Source organism: Rutilus rutilus, assembly GCF_951802725.1.
Source record: "Rutilus rutilus genome assembly, chromosome: 20".
Lineage (NCBI taxonomy): Eukaryota > Metazoa > Chordata > Actinopteri > Cypriniformes > Leuciscidae > Rutilus > Rutilus rutilus.
The window spans coordinates 11,994,679-12,010,159 of NC_140225.1; the positions used below are offsets into that span (position 1 = coordinate 11,994,679).

A 15,481-nucleotide genomic window follows, 5' to 3' on the forward strand; every position below is an offset into this window, starting at 1 on the left:
CGCTCGTTTGCAAGCCATGATGTCTCTCCAGGAAAAACCAATATCACACTCGCATAGCTCATTTTCTTCTCATGGGCGGGCCAAATTGTCTTTGTTTGCGGGCAAAGCAGAGAAAGGGGAGGTAACCTTTCCCCTTACGACGACATAAGGGGAAGATTCCGGATTCGCCCGTCTGAGCTTTAATTTTCTCAAAAATACCCAGGGCTTGGTTTACACCTATCAAAATGTCTAGCCACTGGGGGACCATAGGCAGGCTAGGGGAACTCATATTAATGTTAAAAACCTCATAAAGTGAAATTTTCATGTCATGGGACCTATAATGACGGTGTTCATAAGTGGTTTACAAACAAGACAGTGACAAGAATAGAGAGTGACTGCATTTTTATTTTTAAACTTTCTACATCATCCTTTCATATATATGTATGTATGAATAATCATGGTTGTTTCCTGTCTAAAGATCATTATATAAATAAAACCAGACATTATCTGCTGTATTTCCACTTTATTGCCAGAAGCAAGCTGTTCTGGTAAACAGTACACTTTACACACAAAAATAGTCTATTTATTTAAAAAGGTAATCAACACCCATTAGCGCAGCAGCTATGAAGGACGGATGGATATTGTGCTATATATTTGTGATCTTCAGTGCTGCATGAAGCCTTCTTGGCCACGTCGCAGCAACCTCATTCAGCTTGTTAAATCTGAAAAGTCTGACGTTGCCCTCAGGCCATTTGTTTCCGGGAAATATACAGGCCGCACACTCATAGACACAGTTCAAAACATTACTTCCTCTGACACAGTCGTCACTAAGATTGTTCTGTTTTGTCGATCGTCTGACCTTGACTGAAACAGCGAGTTTTTAAGACATGGATACAAAGATGCAAACACAACAGCATTTACACAACACTGCTAGAGGTATCAATGACGATTGCTTTTTATTTAGACATGGGAAGCTCAAGAACTGTTCTTGATATGTTTCTGGCTATTGCTTTCATGATATGGAGATTCAGTTTTGTGCTCATGGCTAGCTAGAAATAAATGATCAACATGATCAAAGAATCTGCATTAAAAAGCCCTACACAAGAAAACTTAAATAGTAAGGCCAGCTATGATATGAAAATAGACATTACAACCCGAGACATACTATTTTCTAACCATTTTTTTTTTCATTCCACATTTTATAACTTGATGAAATATAAATCAGCTGTGTTAACATACTCTGATAGAAGAAACCACAAGACAAGTATAACACTACTCATATAAACAGCAGTTTAGTACACTGGTATGCAACATAAAATTATATGTTTGTTATTAATTCATTTCCATGGACAGACAGCAAGCTCATAAATAGATACAGCTGCTTTGCTAGATCTAGTGATCTTACAATGGAAGTCCATGGCGAATATAATTGCATGTTTGTATGCAGATATTAACCAAGTTATTTTCCACTGAACACTCCTCATAAATTTAAAGAGTTGTTTCTGTTTCTTGTTTAGTAGGGCAGAAGGTTCATTACTGATGTCTGATGGATAGTCTGTCTCCCAAGTGTTCCTGTCCCTGGGATAGCTGACAACAAATGACATAAATCATGGACAAATTGACTTCTTCCTACTTTAGATGATTAAATCGCTCCACCTTTCTCCAAAGTGGCTGGGGTAAACTTATATTGCTTTGGTATGACTATATGCCAAGCTAGATGGGAGTAACTTTTTTTGTTTTACTGTCCTTATGGGGATGAACTGTCTGAAAATATCCCCACAAGGATGACTATGCAAGACGTGTTAGCCTAGGCAGTTTCAGAAAGAACAGCCATCACCGTGTCGGCCTGCTTAGCCAGCTTTGTGCTGGTGTGAGTGGACAGTTTGGACAGGGTATCCCTCAGGTTTAGAGATGTTATCTGCTCCCTTAACATGCCTGTAAGAGAGAAAGAGAAGGCAAATGATGAGAAGAGGTAAACAGAAAGATATAGTTTAGTTCAAAACAAGGGCTTTCTATATTGTATATGCCTGTTGTTATCCCAATGAAAACATCAGTTAGGTAGACACATAAGTAACTAAGAGTAATGAGAGATAACAAGGTATCTTGGAAGGACCATATAGACAGTATATGTAAAAAGACAATGTGGAGAATATATGTGGAGCCGTCTCAGGTCTTTTGGAGCGAGAAAACAGATTATTTTATTATTTTATTATGTCTGTGATTATGAGTGTCTTACAGTATTGTAATTCCATATGGTATCGGGTATCAGCCCGTCTGTTAGTTTAAAAACAAAGCTGTTGAATCAATTAAAACTTTGCAGGTCACCCTTTCGAAAAAGTATATGAATTATCCTATTATAAGAACTTCTTAAGGCTGGCCAGTGTTGCCAAGTCTGCGGTTTTCCTGTGGAATTGGGCTACTTTTAAGTTGTTGCTGTGTGTAACATTTTTCTGTGGGTTGATTTCCATCCCCATATATACAAATTCAGTGGCGAATTCATCCGCCTGATGGAGAAAATCGCATTTGGGTTATTTTTGGGCAACTTTTGATTGGCCATTTGGCTACTTTTATTGCACAGACCTGGCAATCCTGAGGTTAGCTAATAATATTGTCTTGGAACAAAATCACGTACTGCATAATGAATTTGTATTCTTACCATCTATCGGCAGTATACGTTGCTGAGATATTATCAAGTAAGACTAAAGCATTCTTTTGTACATCAATCTGTATTGAAACTGAATAAGGTACATAAGAAATCAAATTACACTAATTGTAACTCTTTGTCTCCTATGTGTCTCATTAGCCGCTTTCCGACCAAGTAGTTACAGGAACTTAGTTCTAGGAACTGTCCACTTCTAAACAGTTCTAAGAACTACTCTCCCCCAAACTCGGTTTTGCTGTTTGCGTTCGCACTGGCCAAGTGGCCATAGGAACTGGTAGGAGGGGTAAGGGAGTGACGCAAGCACGGTGACTTTTATTTTGACGGCGCGACGGACCGTTATTTTAGCGGCGCTGAGAACGCCAGAGCAAACAATGCTCGCATTCTCTGTGTTTATTAGTTAGCGATCTGTCTAACAGTACTGTTTAATATGTTATTAGATAGAACTGTTATAGAAAGTAGACAGTATATGAAAAAAGGTTATTAGCCTATGCCGTGTGGTTGATGTCCAGTGTTGCTAGCTGGGCAGATAAACAATCATGTTTGGCTTGGTCCCCTCAAAGTTGCGTTGGATTTTCTCTTCAGCATAAAGGTTTAGAGACCCATCTATCACTGGTTTCCATGTTTGTATAGTTAGTTTCTGGAGTAAATATATAGGCTATAATCTGTGTGTTTACATATAACGTTAGCTGTTTTAAAAATGGCGGGTGCTGGTGTTCCGCGTGCGTTCGGTCAATCAGCGTACACTAACGTCACGGGTAGTTCCTATAGTGCTGGTTTAGACCCTACTCTGAAGTAGGACCTAAATTAGTTCCTCCAAATGGAGTTCCTAGAACTAAAATCGTTCCTAGTTCCTGCGGTGCGAACACGCCGACATCCGGGTACTTTAGCCAATAGTTCTAGGAACTGTGAAAAGGTTCCTCCGGTCGGAAAGCGGCTTTTGTCATGTTGTTTCAATGAGATTGTATTGTTGATTGTACTGTATTGTATTGTTGACTGGTGATTGTCAGGGTTTGGGGATTTATGGGTAATGATTGTGAATGAGTATATTGTCATGCAAGAAAAATTTCCATCCATCCATCAATATTTGCCCTTTCCATAGTGTGTTCATTTGCGGTACTGACTGGAGTTGGCTAGGCTGCAAATGAGGCCTAAAGCACTGAATTTGACCTCCACAGCCACAATAGGGTCATCTAGCATCTTCTGCAAGGTGGGAAGGAGATCTGCATCCAGAAATGGTTCTTGGACTGCCTCTGCACAGAAGAGAAAGTGGCACGCATATACCAAGATTAGAGATGGGATGTATGAGCAGGAGTAACGCATTACAAAAGTAATGCCATTACAGTAATAAATAACTTTTTGCTGAAACGCAGTAATATAACACATTACTAATAACATTTTGATAATATAATACCGTTTACAATCTCAGTAACGTACGTTACAACAACACATTTTTACCCAAAATTAAGTGGTGTTATTTTATTTTTGTACGAATTTACCAACACTGCGAGACATTCCAGCACTAGAGAAAAAATTTAATTCGATGGTTGAGATGACTGCAGAGACAGATTCTACATTTGTGAGATGGACATACTCCCATTATTTTTAGTTAGTCAGAGAAAAGAACAAGAACATAATAGTCAAGTGCAATATATACGCGACACCAATGGAACTCTCTACATCGAGAAAGTAACTTGAAGAAACAACTGGACCAGTACCACGCTAACACTAAACAATTCAGAGACTGTAAAATTGTAATGTAACTAATTACTTTCAAATGATAGTAACTAGTGTATATATATATATAAAATGTATTACATTTTGGAAGTAACTTTCCCAGCACCATGTATGAGGGCACTACATAATTAAAAGAGTTCAGTGACCAACATACAAGCACAAAGGCCAATTCACACTGCACAGACAGATACCGACCAACGTAGACAATGGCAATGATTACAGTACATCACTTCTCAAACATCCCACAACCCGATCAAAGGCAATTCAACATATTCAATTGGCAAAAACAAGTGGAGATCAAAGCCAACAGACACCAAAAGGGGTAACACACTTTATCAGGTTTTGTCGGATCATGTTGCACAATGTTGTTATGTTGCAGTCTGTCGGTGCAGAGTGAAATGGCCTAAAGACTGGCAAGACCTGTTCACACATTAGGTTGATAACTATAAAGATAAAGATAAAGTTTTAAAAATCATTCTAAATTTAAAAGAATAGCAAAGCCCAAACCACAACTATAATGATATCACTGGACTCTGTGTCACATTTTTTAGAACGATTTTTATATTTCAGTATAAGTGTGGATGGTTGGACACTTAATGCACTCAACTGTCGCAAAGCTTTCCTTTAGTAGTGGAGGGAGAAGGGCTATTAGACACAAACAACCTCTTAAAATTGATACACTAGTATGAATAGTGCATAGTATAAAGTGTATATTGTATAATATGTCTTATGGGACACAACCATAGTCTCACCAATGTCTATTGCAGAGGCAATGGCCAAAGCAACTAAAGCCTCATTCTGCATGATGACGTGCTCACTGGTTGCCATCGAGATGAGATGTTGGACTCCATCTGCTTTAATGACAGTTTGGATGACTTCCTTTAAAGACAAGAGAGGGTTATATTTTAGACAGCCATAATGACAGCAGTTACACATATTGTGTGTGTCTAAAACTCACGGGGTTTCGGCTGTGTCTTATGAGAGCTGCTAAAAGGCGATTGGCCTCGCCTCTGACACCGGCGTGATCTTTAGCCTCGCACCACTCCATGACTCGTGCTAGCAAATCTGTATCCTTCCCTAAAACTGAAGCTGCTTCTTCTACGAGACAGGGGGAAAAAAAAGTACAGTAGAAATGAAGAGAGAAAACATTTAATGAGACATTTGACTGTCATTTGACTGTTGATACATTTAATGAGACATTACAAATGTCAAAGAGATACTGTGGCAGCACTTTAAGGTTTGTTTACCTCTGTATTTAGTTACTCAGTTCACTTTTGTCAAGGGAAATAATCACTGGAGTGCAGACAATAATTTAGTGCGTCAAAGCCCTTGCAGGCCTATTGTCTGCATACTGAGGTGTCTAAGGGCTCCCTCTAAAATAACACACTTTACTGAAGGGCTGCAAATTACAGCCTCTATGTTCCCTACATTTGAACAACAGTATAAAGCTTTAAGGAGAAATGTTAATTCATCAGCCATTATAGTCATTTGGCAGGTAATTGTATAGTTTAACAAATCTATTGTCTAAAAATTACAACCTGTCTATCGTCATGTCCTCCTTTTCAACGGCCAAATTAATGTACTTTTTTACTACCACCAGGACTGTCGCACTTATTCAGTTTTTTCATTGCATGCATTTAAGAGTCATTTTAAAATGACTTTTTAAATTTAAAGAGTAAAAAGTGACATTGCATTCAATATATTTTATCAGTTCATGCATTACAAGGGAATCAAACCCATGACTTTGGCGATGCTAGCACCCCAACTAACAGGGAACGTTCTCAGAACTTTGTCTAAAGTTCTGGCAAGGTTCTCTCAGTGTTTTGAACAAACATTATTCCAGTAATGTTAACAGAACGTTTGTTCAAAAAGATATGGTCTTTAAAGGGATACTTCACCGATTAGCATTAAGCTTTGTATCAGTAGAAAACCCGGTAGTATTTTCGAATGACCGTGCTTCCCTCCCTCATGTCCCACTGAGACGAGAGATGTCTGTATTGTGTGTCTGGAAAAAAACCTCTGATGACGCAAAATGACGATTTTTGCGTCATCTGAGGCTTTTTTGGCCATAGGCTAAAAACTACAGCCAGTAGTAGGAGCTAGTTCCACATGTTTTCAACCCGCCCATAGGGGGATCTCACGATAAAACGGCATCTTTTCAGTTTCGAGTCAACTAGTAGTCTAGTTGTATAATTTCTTTGCGATACTGCCCTCTGTAACCGGTAGGCGTGGCTTGGGAGTGGCATCGTAGGGCAGCAAAGCAAGTGCATTCTGGGAGTTGTTGTCTTTCATCCACATTAGCCCAAAAAAAAAAATCTGGCTTTTCTCAGTCTAGAAGGCACCAACTTCTAAACTAATTTCACATTTCTACTACATAAATGACCCAATTTAAAAACACATTCATCTTTCCAGCGGTGAAATATCCCTTTAATAATGTTCTTAAAATATTATTTTTCTTGACCCGTTACCTTGGCCGTCCACCATCATGCGCAAAGTGCCCAGCAGTTTGAACTGGACTGGGGGCATGTCAGAGCGCAGAAGGGTCCTGATCCTTTCCGTGACTCCATCCTCCAACATACGCACCTTATTGGAGGCTACATCAGTGAAATAGAGAGAGTAAGACAACAGAGCAAAGCTGAAACTAAGAATGATTGTGGTAGCTGGTTATGGCAAGACATACTTCCCCAGTTGATTAATCACTGAACATTATGCTTTTGTATTACAAGTTTATTACAAAACTTTGTTTAAATATGTAAATAAGCATTAAATAAAGCCAGGTTCAATTAGTTCATTAGTTAAAGGGTTTTGGATATCTTTATTCAGAAAATACTGTAAACAGCCTGAAAAAAGAAGGCAGTTTGATGATATTGAAATATATGGAAAAGAAGAGAACTGAAGAACCTGGAATGGCGAGATTTCTAAGTGCACTGAGGCCAGCGTGCTGCACAGATACATCTCCCTCTGCTACATGTTGCTCCAACAGGTCCAGAATATGAGGAACAACTCCTAATTCCAACATCTTCACACAGTTGCTGTCTAAGAGCAAAAAAAGAGGAAACTTTTCTTATAAATCTGATATACTTGAGAAAGTTGGAGTGATTCAGACAAAACCTTCTCTAAAAAAAAAACGATATTCATCTCCTCACCATTTCTGGCAAAGTTAGCAATGGCCAGAGCTCCTGACAACTGCAGCTCAGTGTTTGATGACTGCAGCCAGGAGAGAACATCCTGATACACCATCCCTGTCCCTTCCCCGAAACACTTCTGCATTGATTCATCTGTAATGGAAGGCAGATGCTAGAAAAGGCCTACATTAAATAAAGGATGCTGAATCTCTCATCCATCCATTTTGGCTAATAAAGCAAGCACTATAAAATAAAACCGAACAGTACCCTTCTTGCAAATTTATTGACATATTCATGAGACTCTGTTACTGGTGTTGTGTAACTAATGTCTACAAGTGGATTAAAACTAAAATGTGAAGAGATATGAAGTTAGTGGTGGTAAGTACTATCTATATACTATTATAGTTTTTTATTAATATTTTGAATGAGCTTTTATTTTTAGATTTTCATTTTTGGTTTCATTTTAATTTTGGTAATGTTGTTTTAACATTTCTAATGTTATAGTTTTTAGTTCAGCTTTATTCCAACAAACTAAATTTTAACAGTTTTAGTTTATGATAATAACAACCCAAGTGGTGAAGTAATGGAGAGCCATACCTCCCAATAGAAGCGACACTATGAGGTTGGAAGCCACTTTGATGCTGCAGAGGTCATGTGTGTCAGAGCCACCCTGAAGAGTTCGAATCATTTCAGAGAGAGCCTCGGGCACGCCTGCTTCCACAAACTGCAGCTTCAGAGCATCTAAGAGACATGAACATGTGGTCACACAGGGATTTGCAAGGACACGCACAAGTACATTTTCAGTTCATTACTAGACACAGTGACTGAGGTACAAGATCATATTTCAACCAAAGTACTCAATACAAATTAATGTTTTGTACAATCCAGGCTCATGTATGGACCTGGTTTAAATATTCGTCTCACCACTCTCTCCCAGTGACCCAAGAACCTCTAGTATGAGATGCCGGCGTTCAGCATCCGGTGCCCGCTTCAACTGATATGTCAAAACCTCCGCAACACCCACTTCTGCCAGAGCCTCTCGTGCAGCATCTGAACACAGTGGCATACCTCAGAATGAATCACTAGATCTTGTATAGATACAAGAGATATTATGAGAAAAAATACCAGAATATTTATGTAAATAAGAGAATGGGAATGGCTATAAAAACAGTGTTATGGATGCACGATATATTGGTAGCATATTGGCATGCTCATTTTCCCTATTTTTACTTTTAAATGAACTTTGCCCTCATCTAATAACACCTACTTAAAGTTAATCTTAAGTTAATATTAATAAAGTTAATAAATATAAATAAATGCAATAACACTTTAGGACATCTTAAAATGAATATCCATGTTTCATACGGTATATTTTTATGTTGTGATGCTTAAATTCACTTGTATTTTAGTTTTTTAAAGATTTAGTTTTAGTTTTATTCAAACAAAATAATATAGAATGTAAACATCGTTCATTTATCGGTTATGCAAAAATAAAATATAGATCATATAAAAATGATAAATAATTATAATAATAATAACATTAAAATTAGAAATAATTACATAAATAAATAATATAATGTAAAAAAAAATGATAGCCCGGAATATCAACACTGATCATATATCGGTTAAATAAATAAATACATTAATAAATAAATCACCCAGAATTTTAGGCCATGTAGTCTAATGGTTATGGGAAGAAAGAAAAAATCAGTATTGCCAGATTTAAAAAAACAGTGTATCCCTACCAAGTGTTACAATGTCCAGTCAGCCAGTGTTTTCATTATATATGATTTTAGTGCTTTCCTGCTCTCTATTTTTGTCTTACCCACATCAGCAAGGTTGCAGAGTGCCAGCAGGCAGACATTTACCAGCGGGTCATTCTCAGGATACTGCTGCATTATGGCCACCAGCCTAGGGATTACTCCATTCTCCACCAGCTGCATCTGCTGAGCAGCTGAGAGAGAGAGACATGGGGCGGATGGGTGAGTGGGCGCACAGGGACAGACAGCCAAGAGAGGGATGGGCATTGAGAGCTATAGAAGATGTGAGAATAATCATGGAGAGAAGAGCACAGAGAATGAATGGTGGTTTATTTTATTATGAATGTGCGTAATGAAAGCTCTGCATGAACAGGTTGCCGCAAACCAAGCCTCAACAAAACAAGAGCAGAATATACATTATACCTAAAGCATCTTTTTAGCTAGCTACTTTTTGACTAATCACAAACTGCATAAACAACCTAAGGAACAGCAAGCAGCCTTTAGAATATGAAATTCAATATAGAACTGGACAGAAGTGCAGAGAAAGCACAAAGGCAGAGAAAACTAGGCCAGGAGATGTTGACAAAACAGAAAGTCAATCCAAGGACTTAGAAAGGATCAAAGAATCACTCCACACTACACGTCTTAATACCAGACGCAGATCGCCGAGCCATAATATCAGGAGAACTACCGGTGAAACTCCAAATGAAACTATGTGGTAAGAAAACTGTGTTAGAACCGAAGCGAAGAAGCTGAATGGAACTGTGGGACCAAATCGGAGACACATCAAGTCAAGGAGCTTTTCTGTCACTCCGAGCACACCGAACACCACGAATGCTCAAGCAGCCCTACCCTCAAACAATCAAACATTAATTCAGAGACATCCAGGAACAGTTTTACTCACCATTTTCAAAGCAGATCCGTCCAATTGCACGGCCCGTGTGCAGCAGCTGGTCCTGGTCTGTGCTTTTCAGTAAAGGGACTAATACGGTCACCAGACCTGCTTCAATACAGCGCTCTCTCACAGCGGCTAACACACACAAATGCACAAACGTCATGGTTTACATAATGTTGGAAATCTCACATTGCTTTCTATTGAACCTCTTATTCTATAAAGCTTAATATAATTACCCGAGTTGGAAATTATTTCCCTAATCTTACCCATTACAAACACCTTTTGGCATTAAAAAGAAAGGTTCTAAAAGTTTTTTTTGTTTTGTTTTTTTGGTGCCAAAGAACCATTTTGGCATTTCAGTGAACAGTTCTTAGAAGAACCTTTCTTTTTTTCTTAGTGAAGAACAATTTGAAGAACATTTTTCCACTATAAAGAATGTTTTGTCCAATATAAAGGTTCCGTGGATGTTAAAGGTTATTCATGGAAACATTGATGTTAATAAAGAATTTTTATTTTTAAGAGTGTGCATGTGAAAACAGACATTATTTAGTCCATCTATTGAGCTGTTTATATACGTTTTATTGTCATTGCGGGGACATTTGGTTCATACATGGATGGACAAATACGAGGTTTTATCTACAGGAACCATGTGAACTCAAATGCTTATAATGACAGTAATTGATATTTGATAAGTAAATGATATTTGTAACTTTTTTGTAATAAAATGACAGACTTCTCTATCTTGCTAATGCTAATTTCATAGCTAGCATTTTATGTACCTTAAATACAAACTCGTTACATAATTTGACAAAATTGTGGCTTTGTGAGAAATAACACACAATAAAAATATTTAGTTCACAGTGCATTAAAGGTAAAAATATTCACCTTCATTTCTTTTTGTTTCCTTCACATATAACATTAACATTTACATTTATTCATCTAGCAAACACTTTTATCCAAGCTCCTTACAAATGAGGAACATAAGTAATCCATCACAGAGTCAACAATATTCATAGTATATTTCAACTTAAGTTATTCACTGACTTCACATTTACAAACATATTAAGGTCAAAAAGGTTCATTGTGGTGTAAATGACATCACAACTGAGAAACAAAAATATGTCCCTAATTGATATGAATCATTTCACACAATGAATATTGAAATGGTTTATGTTTATTTCACACTTTGTTTAGATTATCATAGGTTTTAATGTAATAAATTATATTTTAATGACAGATGTCAGTTTTATAATGACTCTGGGACAAAAGTAAAACCTATAATAAAATTGGTAATACTTTACAATAAGATATCATTAGTAAATATTTGTTATTACTTTGTTATAGTTAACTAACTATAAGCAATAAATTTGTACAGCTTTTATTAATCTTTGTTAATGTTAGTTAATAAAAAATCCAAATGTTCATTGTTTGTTTATATTAGTGCATTAATGTTAACAGATACAACTTTCGATTTTAATAATGTATTAGTAAATGTAGAAATTAACATTAACTGAGATTAATAAATGCAATAGAAGTAGTGTTTATCGTTAGTTCATGTTACCTAATGTAGCCAAATAACGTTATCAAAGAAACCTTATTTTAAAGTGTTACCATAAATAAAAGGCATTTGAAAAGTATTAATAAATGAAGGATAAAAAGTTGATGCAACACCCATGTAAGTAACAGACTCTAATATAAATCTCATTTACCTTCTCTGGCCATCTCTGCCACCAGTAAGGTGACCTGAGAGGTGAGGGGACTCTTCTTTCTCAGGACTTGAGCCAGAATGGGCAGAACACCACTGGACACTATTTTCTCTGCTGTTCCTTTTTCTGGGGATAGAATAGATTTGATTATTTTCTTTGCATGTTTGTAATATCTATATTATGTCTAATACACACACACATACATATGTTAGTGGGGTATATATAAATAGGGAGCGAAATGTGTGTTTATTTGGGTCATATACTTTTTCCATTTTTGTAGATTGGATATTGTCAGGGTTTATCTGTGTTTGGTTTGTTTTGCACGCGTTTAGTTCAGTTTCCTGTGTTTCTGTTAGTTACCTTGGTTATTCATTGTTTAATCATCTTCTGCACATGATGTTCATTTGGTTAATTAGTTTGGTCTGTGTATTTTAGCCCTGTATTTCTTTCTGTTCATTGTTAGTTCTCATGGTGTGTATAGCGGTTGTTTTGTTCCATAGTGTTCTTAGTGTGTTGAGTTCTGTTTAATAAATACAATACTGCTGCAAATAGATCCTTTCTCACCTTTATTGCAACCAAACATGACAGATATCCCCATTGAATAAAACCAACTGAATATTTTAACAAAGCTTCCCTACTTTTTTACTGATGTCAAATCAATTTAAAACCACTCTTTTTTCTTGATTGCTCATCCTGTTGCTTCACTTTTTCTTTTATCTCCTCCCTCAGGTTTTGTTCTGTGCACTCCAGAGATGCTCTGACAGCAAGGCTGAGTAATCCGTTCAAATTCACAGTAGTTGACAAGGATCTGCCCCGGAGACAGAGATGCTAACAGTAGAAAACCTGTCATTAAAGCATGTTCTCCTCAAAAAATATATATACACAAGGGCCACGGTGGCAGGTCAAGCTGTCAGAGGAAGCCTAGCTGCTATGGTAACATCTACTTTGTGTTCTTTTGCGGAGGCTGTTTTTCCATTTTTCCATTTTAGCATTTGCGATCCGAAAGCACAAGGAATGTGCCAAGAAGGGCCAGCTGGTGCAAACTAATTTGTGAGAATGAGAAGATGATGCGGAGTGAAGTGGAGAAAAGAAGAGAAAGATTAATGAGATTAACCCTTTCTCTCCTTCGCCTTCCCTCTCTCCCTCTCTCAAATGTAAATGCGGATTACTTGTCTCCTACTTGTGCCCCAAATCTGCTAGCAGGAAGATAAGCTGACCCTCTGCTGCCCCCTACATTGGATTGTCTTCCCACACACTCACACACACACGCGCACACACACACATACTACTTCAAGGAGGCAGAGGCAAATAGCAGCTCACAGCAGGATGAGTATGTAATGAGTGTGACGCTAAATGATGCCCTCACTCAGTAGGGCATCTGGCAAAAACACACATCACTTTCACATGTGATCATGGCTTTTTAGTCTCTTGTATGGATCATGTCACCAGGATTGGATGTTGCAATAGATATGCATACAGATATGGATGAAAAGACGGATTTATGGATTGATGGGCTGACAGATACACAGAGATTTATAAATAGTAGTTAATGAGCACATTGGTGTAAACTCACTCTTCTCTAATAGGAGGGTAAGCAGAACATCCAGATGAGGTTTCAGCTCCTCCTCCACCAGCTCTGTGCTCACAGTGATGGCTTTCAGGGCCTCGCTGAGAGATTCTGAAACACAATCATGAGTGTCACCACACCACGATCCCTACCGCACAACATTTCAAAATAACAAGCAGATTTAAGTGTCTCTGAGACATTTTTCATGATGATTCATAACCTTCTCAGTTATATAGATATGGTTTATCCATGCATTCGGTGAATTTCCCATGTACATTATCATAAAAAATTACAATGAAGTAAACTAAATGTCTGTATAATGATATTAGGAATTTTTATGTAATTGGTTATTTATTTGTGCATGCACACATGCTTCATTTAAATTACCTTTAATGTTCACTTAAAAACACTAATAATTTAATAACACTGTTTACATTAACTTGTAATAATAATAAACTGTATCATCAAAATTAAATGTAATTTTAGCTAAATTAATTATTTAGCATAATACATATTACATTTTCAAACTGTACATCAAATGTTTACAAAATGATGTGCATGGATAGGTTATTTAAATAAAATACACAGCAATGAATGAAGATGCCTGTGGACAAACATGTCAGTGTGATTTAATTTCAATCTGCTGTGACATTCTTCACACCATGAACATTTGTACATGTATGTGCGCCTACTAATACATTAAAAGTCGAACACTATTTGCATTTGCACACTTTGATGACCACAGGAAGCAAACTGGGCCAGAAAGAGAGAAACAGAGACGATTCTCTCCTGTAAGTAATCACCCTGATAATCCCTGGTAAGCAGAGTGGAAATAGACACAGAGGAGGTCTATCATACCTTTCCCTTCCCCAAACTCCCTGTGATCCATTCATAGACACAATAGATATGTTCTGCGATTTCAGCCCTCTCCATTATAGGTGTAAAGGGCATGGGTGGAAAGCATGGTGGAAAGCAGCAGTGCGTATGAGAGCTGGGCGGGGTTGAGGATACCCTGGGGCTCTCATTAACTCTGGGTGTCTGGCTCCCAGCATGCCCTTATTTTAACACCCACACGCCGAGGATACACCTCTCAAACAATGGGGTTCGGCTCACCTGGAGGGTTAATCACAATTCGACTTCTCCGAACCTAAGAAAGTGTGACCTTTAGAGGCAGAAAGTGTGTGTGTTCAAAGTTAAACCTCATATTGTGGTTAAAAAACTTGCAGAATAACCAAAATAGGATTTACAGAGAAGAGATCTGAATCACTCACCTATGTCTGCCATGACCACGGGTCCTCTGAATCTCTCTCTGAGCCTCCGTGCGTGTCTCGGCGGCGTGTGGTAAGAGACAGCCCTCCTCAAGGCAGGATGGAAGGCTCCAGCCCTGAGAATGCCTGAAGTCAGTAAAGCAGCCTAGACTCTCCTCTGCTCGGATCCTCACCCTTCCCGTTTGTGCTGATCACACATGCGTATTCCTTCGGTCCCTCGCTGTCATTCGCTCCCTCACTTTCACTCGGTGCCTCTCAGTGACGCTGCATCCAGTTTGGCTAATTCACATGCCCTATTATTTCAGTGTGTGTGTCTCTCTCGCCGATGCAATCCTCCCCGCCCCGGTCCTCGGCTCTCTGGCAGTATTCTTGCTGCCTCTCCCTCCCTCCCTCCTCATAATACACTCTAAATCCTAAAGCTGCTCAAAGCTCATCAGTTGACAATTAGCCCGAGGAAGACGCTGAGGCTAACACACAATTCGCATTGCACTGCAGTTCTACCACTCCATTTTTGGGTATTATTGCAGAGCAAACGTGAAATTTGAACACTGGGATCTGTGGCCCAGGGGTCTGGCAGCTATTTATCAAGATTAGTAGAGCTGTCTCAGTGGGGGAGACTCATTTAAAGGGACAGTTCTCACAAAAAAAAGAATTTCCCTGGTCACTAAGCAAAATGTCCAAGCTGCTGTTTTTCTTTATGAAAGTGGATGGGGACCAGCCAGGGACTGCAATGCAGCTAGAACCACAAAAAAAAAAAAAAAAAAAAAAAAAAAAAAAAGAAAGGG

General features: G+C 38.1%; 1 protein-coding gene across 1 annotated transcript; it reads right to left on the reverse strand.

Annotated features, from left to right (window-relative positions):
- Positions 1 to 849: 849 nt before the first annotated feature.
- On the reverse strand, positions 850 to 15,055 carry LOC311279989 (rap1 GTPase-GDP dissociation stimulator 1). The gene is made up of 14 exons (XM_084391853.1): positions 14,700 to 15,055; positions 13,435 to 13,539; positions 11,865 to 11,987; positions 10,165 to 10,290; positions 9,326 to 9,454; positions 8,425 to 8,550; positions 8,098 to 8,241; positions 7,522 to 7,653; positions 7,277 to 7,411; positions 6,844 to 6,969; positions 5,334 to 5,473; positions 5,128 to 5,254; positions 3,763 to 3,891; positions 850 to 1,914 (listed from the first exon to the last, which is right to left on the reverse strand). The coding sequence occupies exons 1-14, from the start codon at positions 14,710 to 14,712 to the stop codon at positions 1,787 to 1,789; spliced, it is 1,683 nt and encodes a 560-aa protein (XP_084247979.1). The 5' UTR covers positions 14,713 to 15,055; the 3' UTR covers positions 850 to 1,786.
- Positions 15,056 to 15,481: the final 426 nt, after the last annotated feature.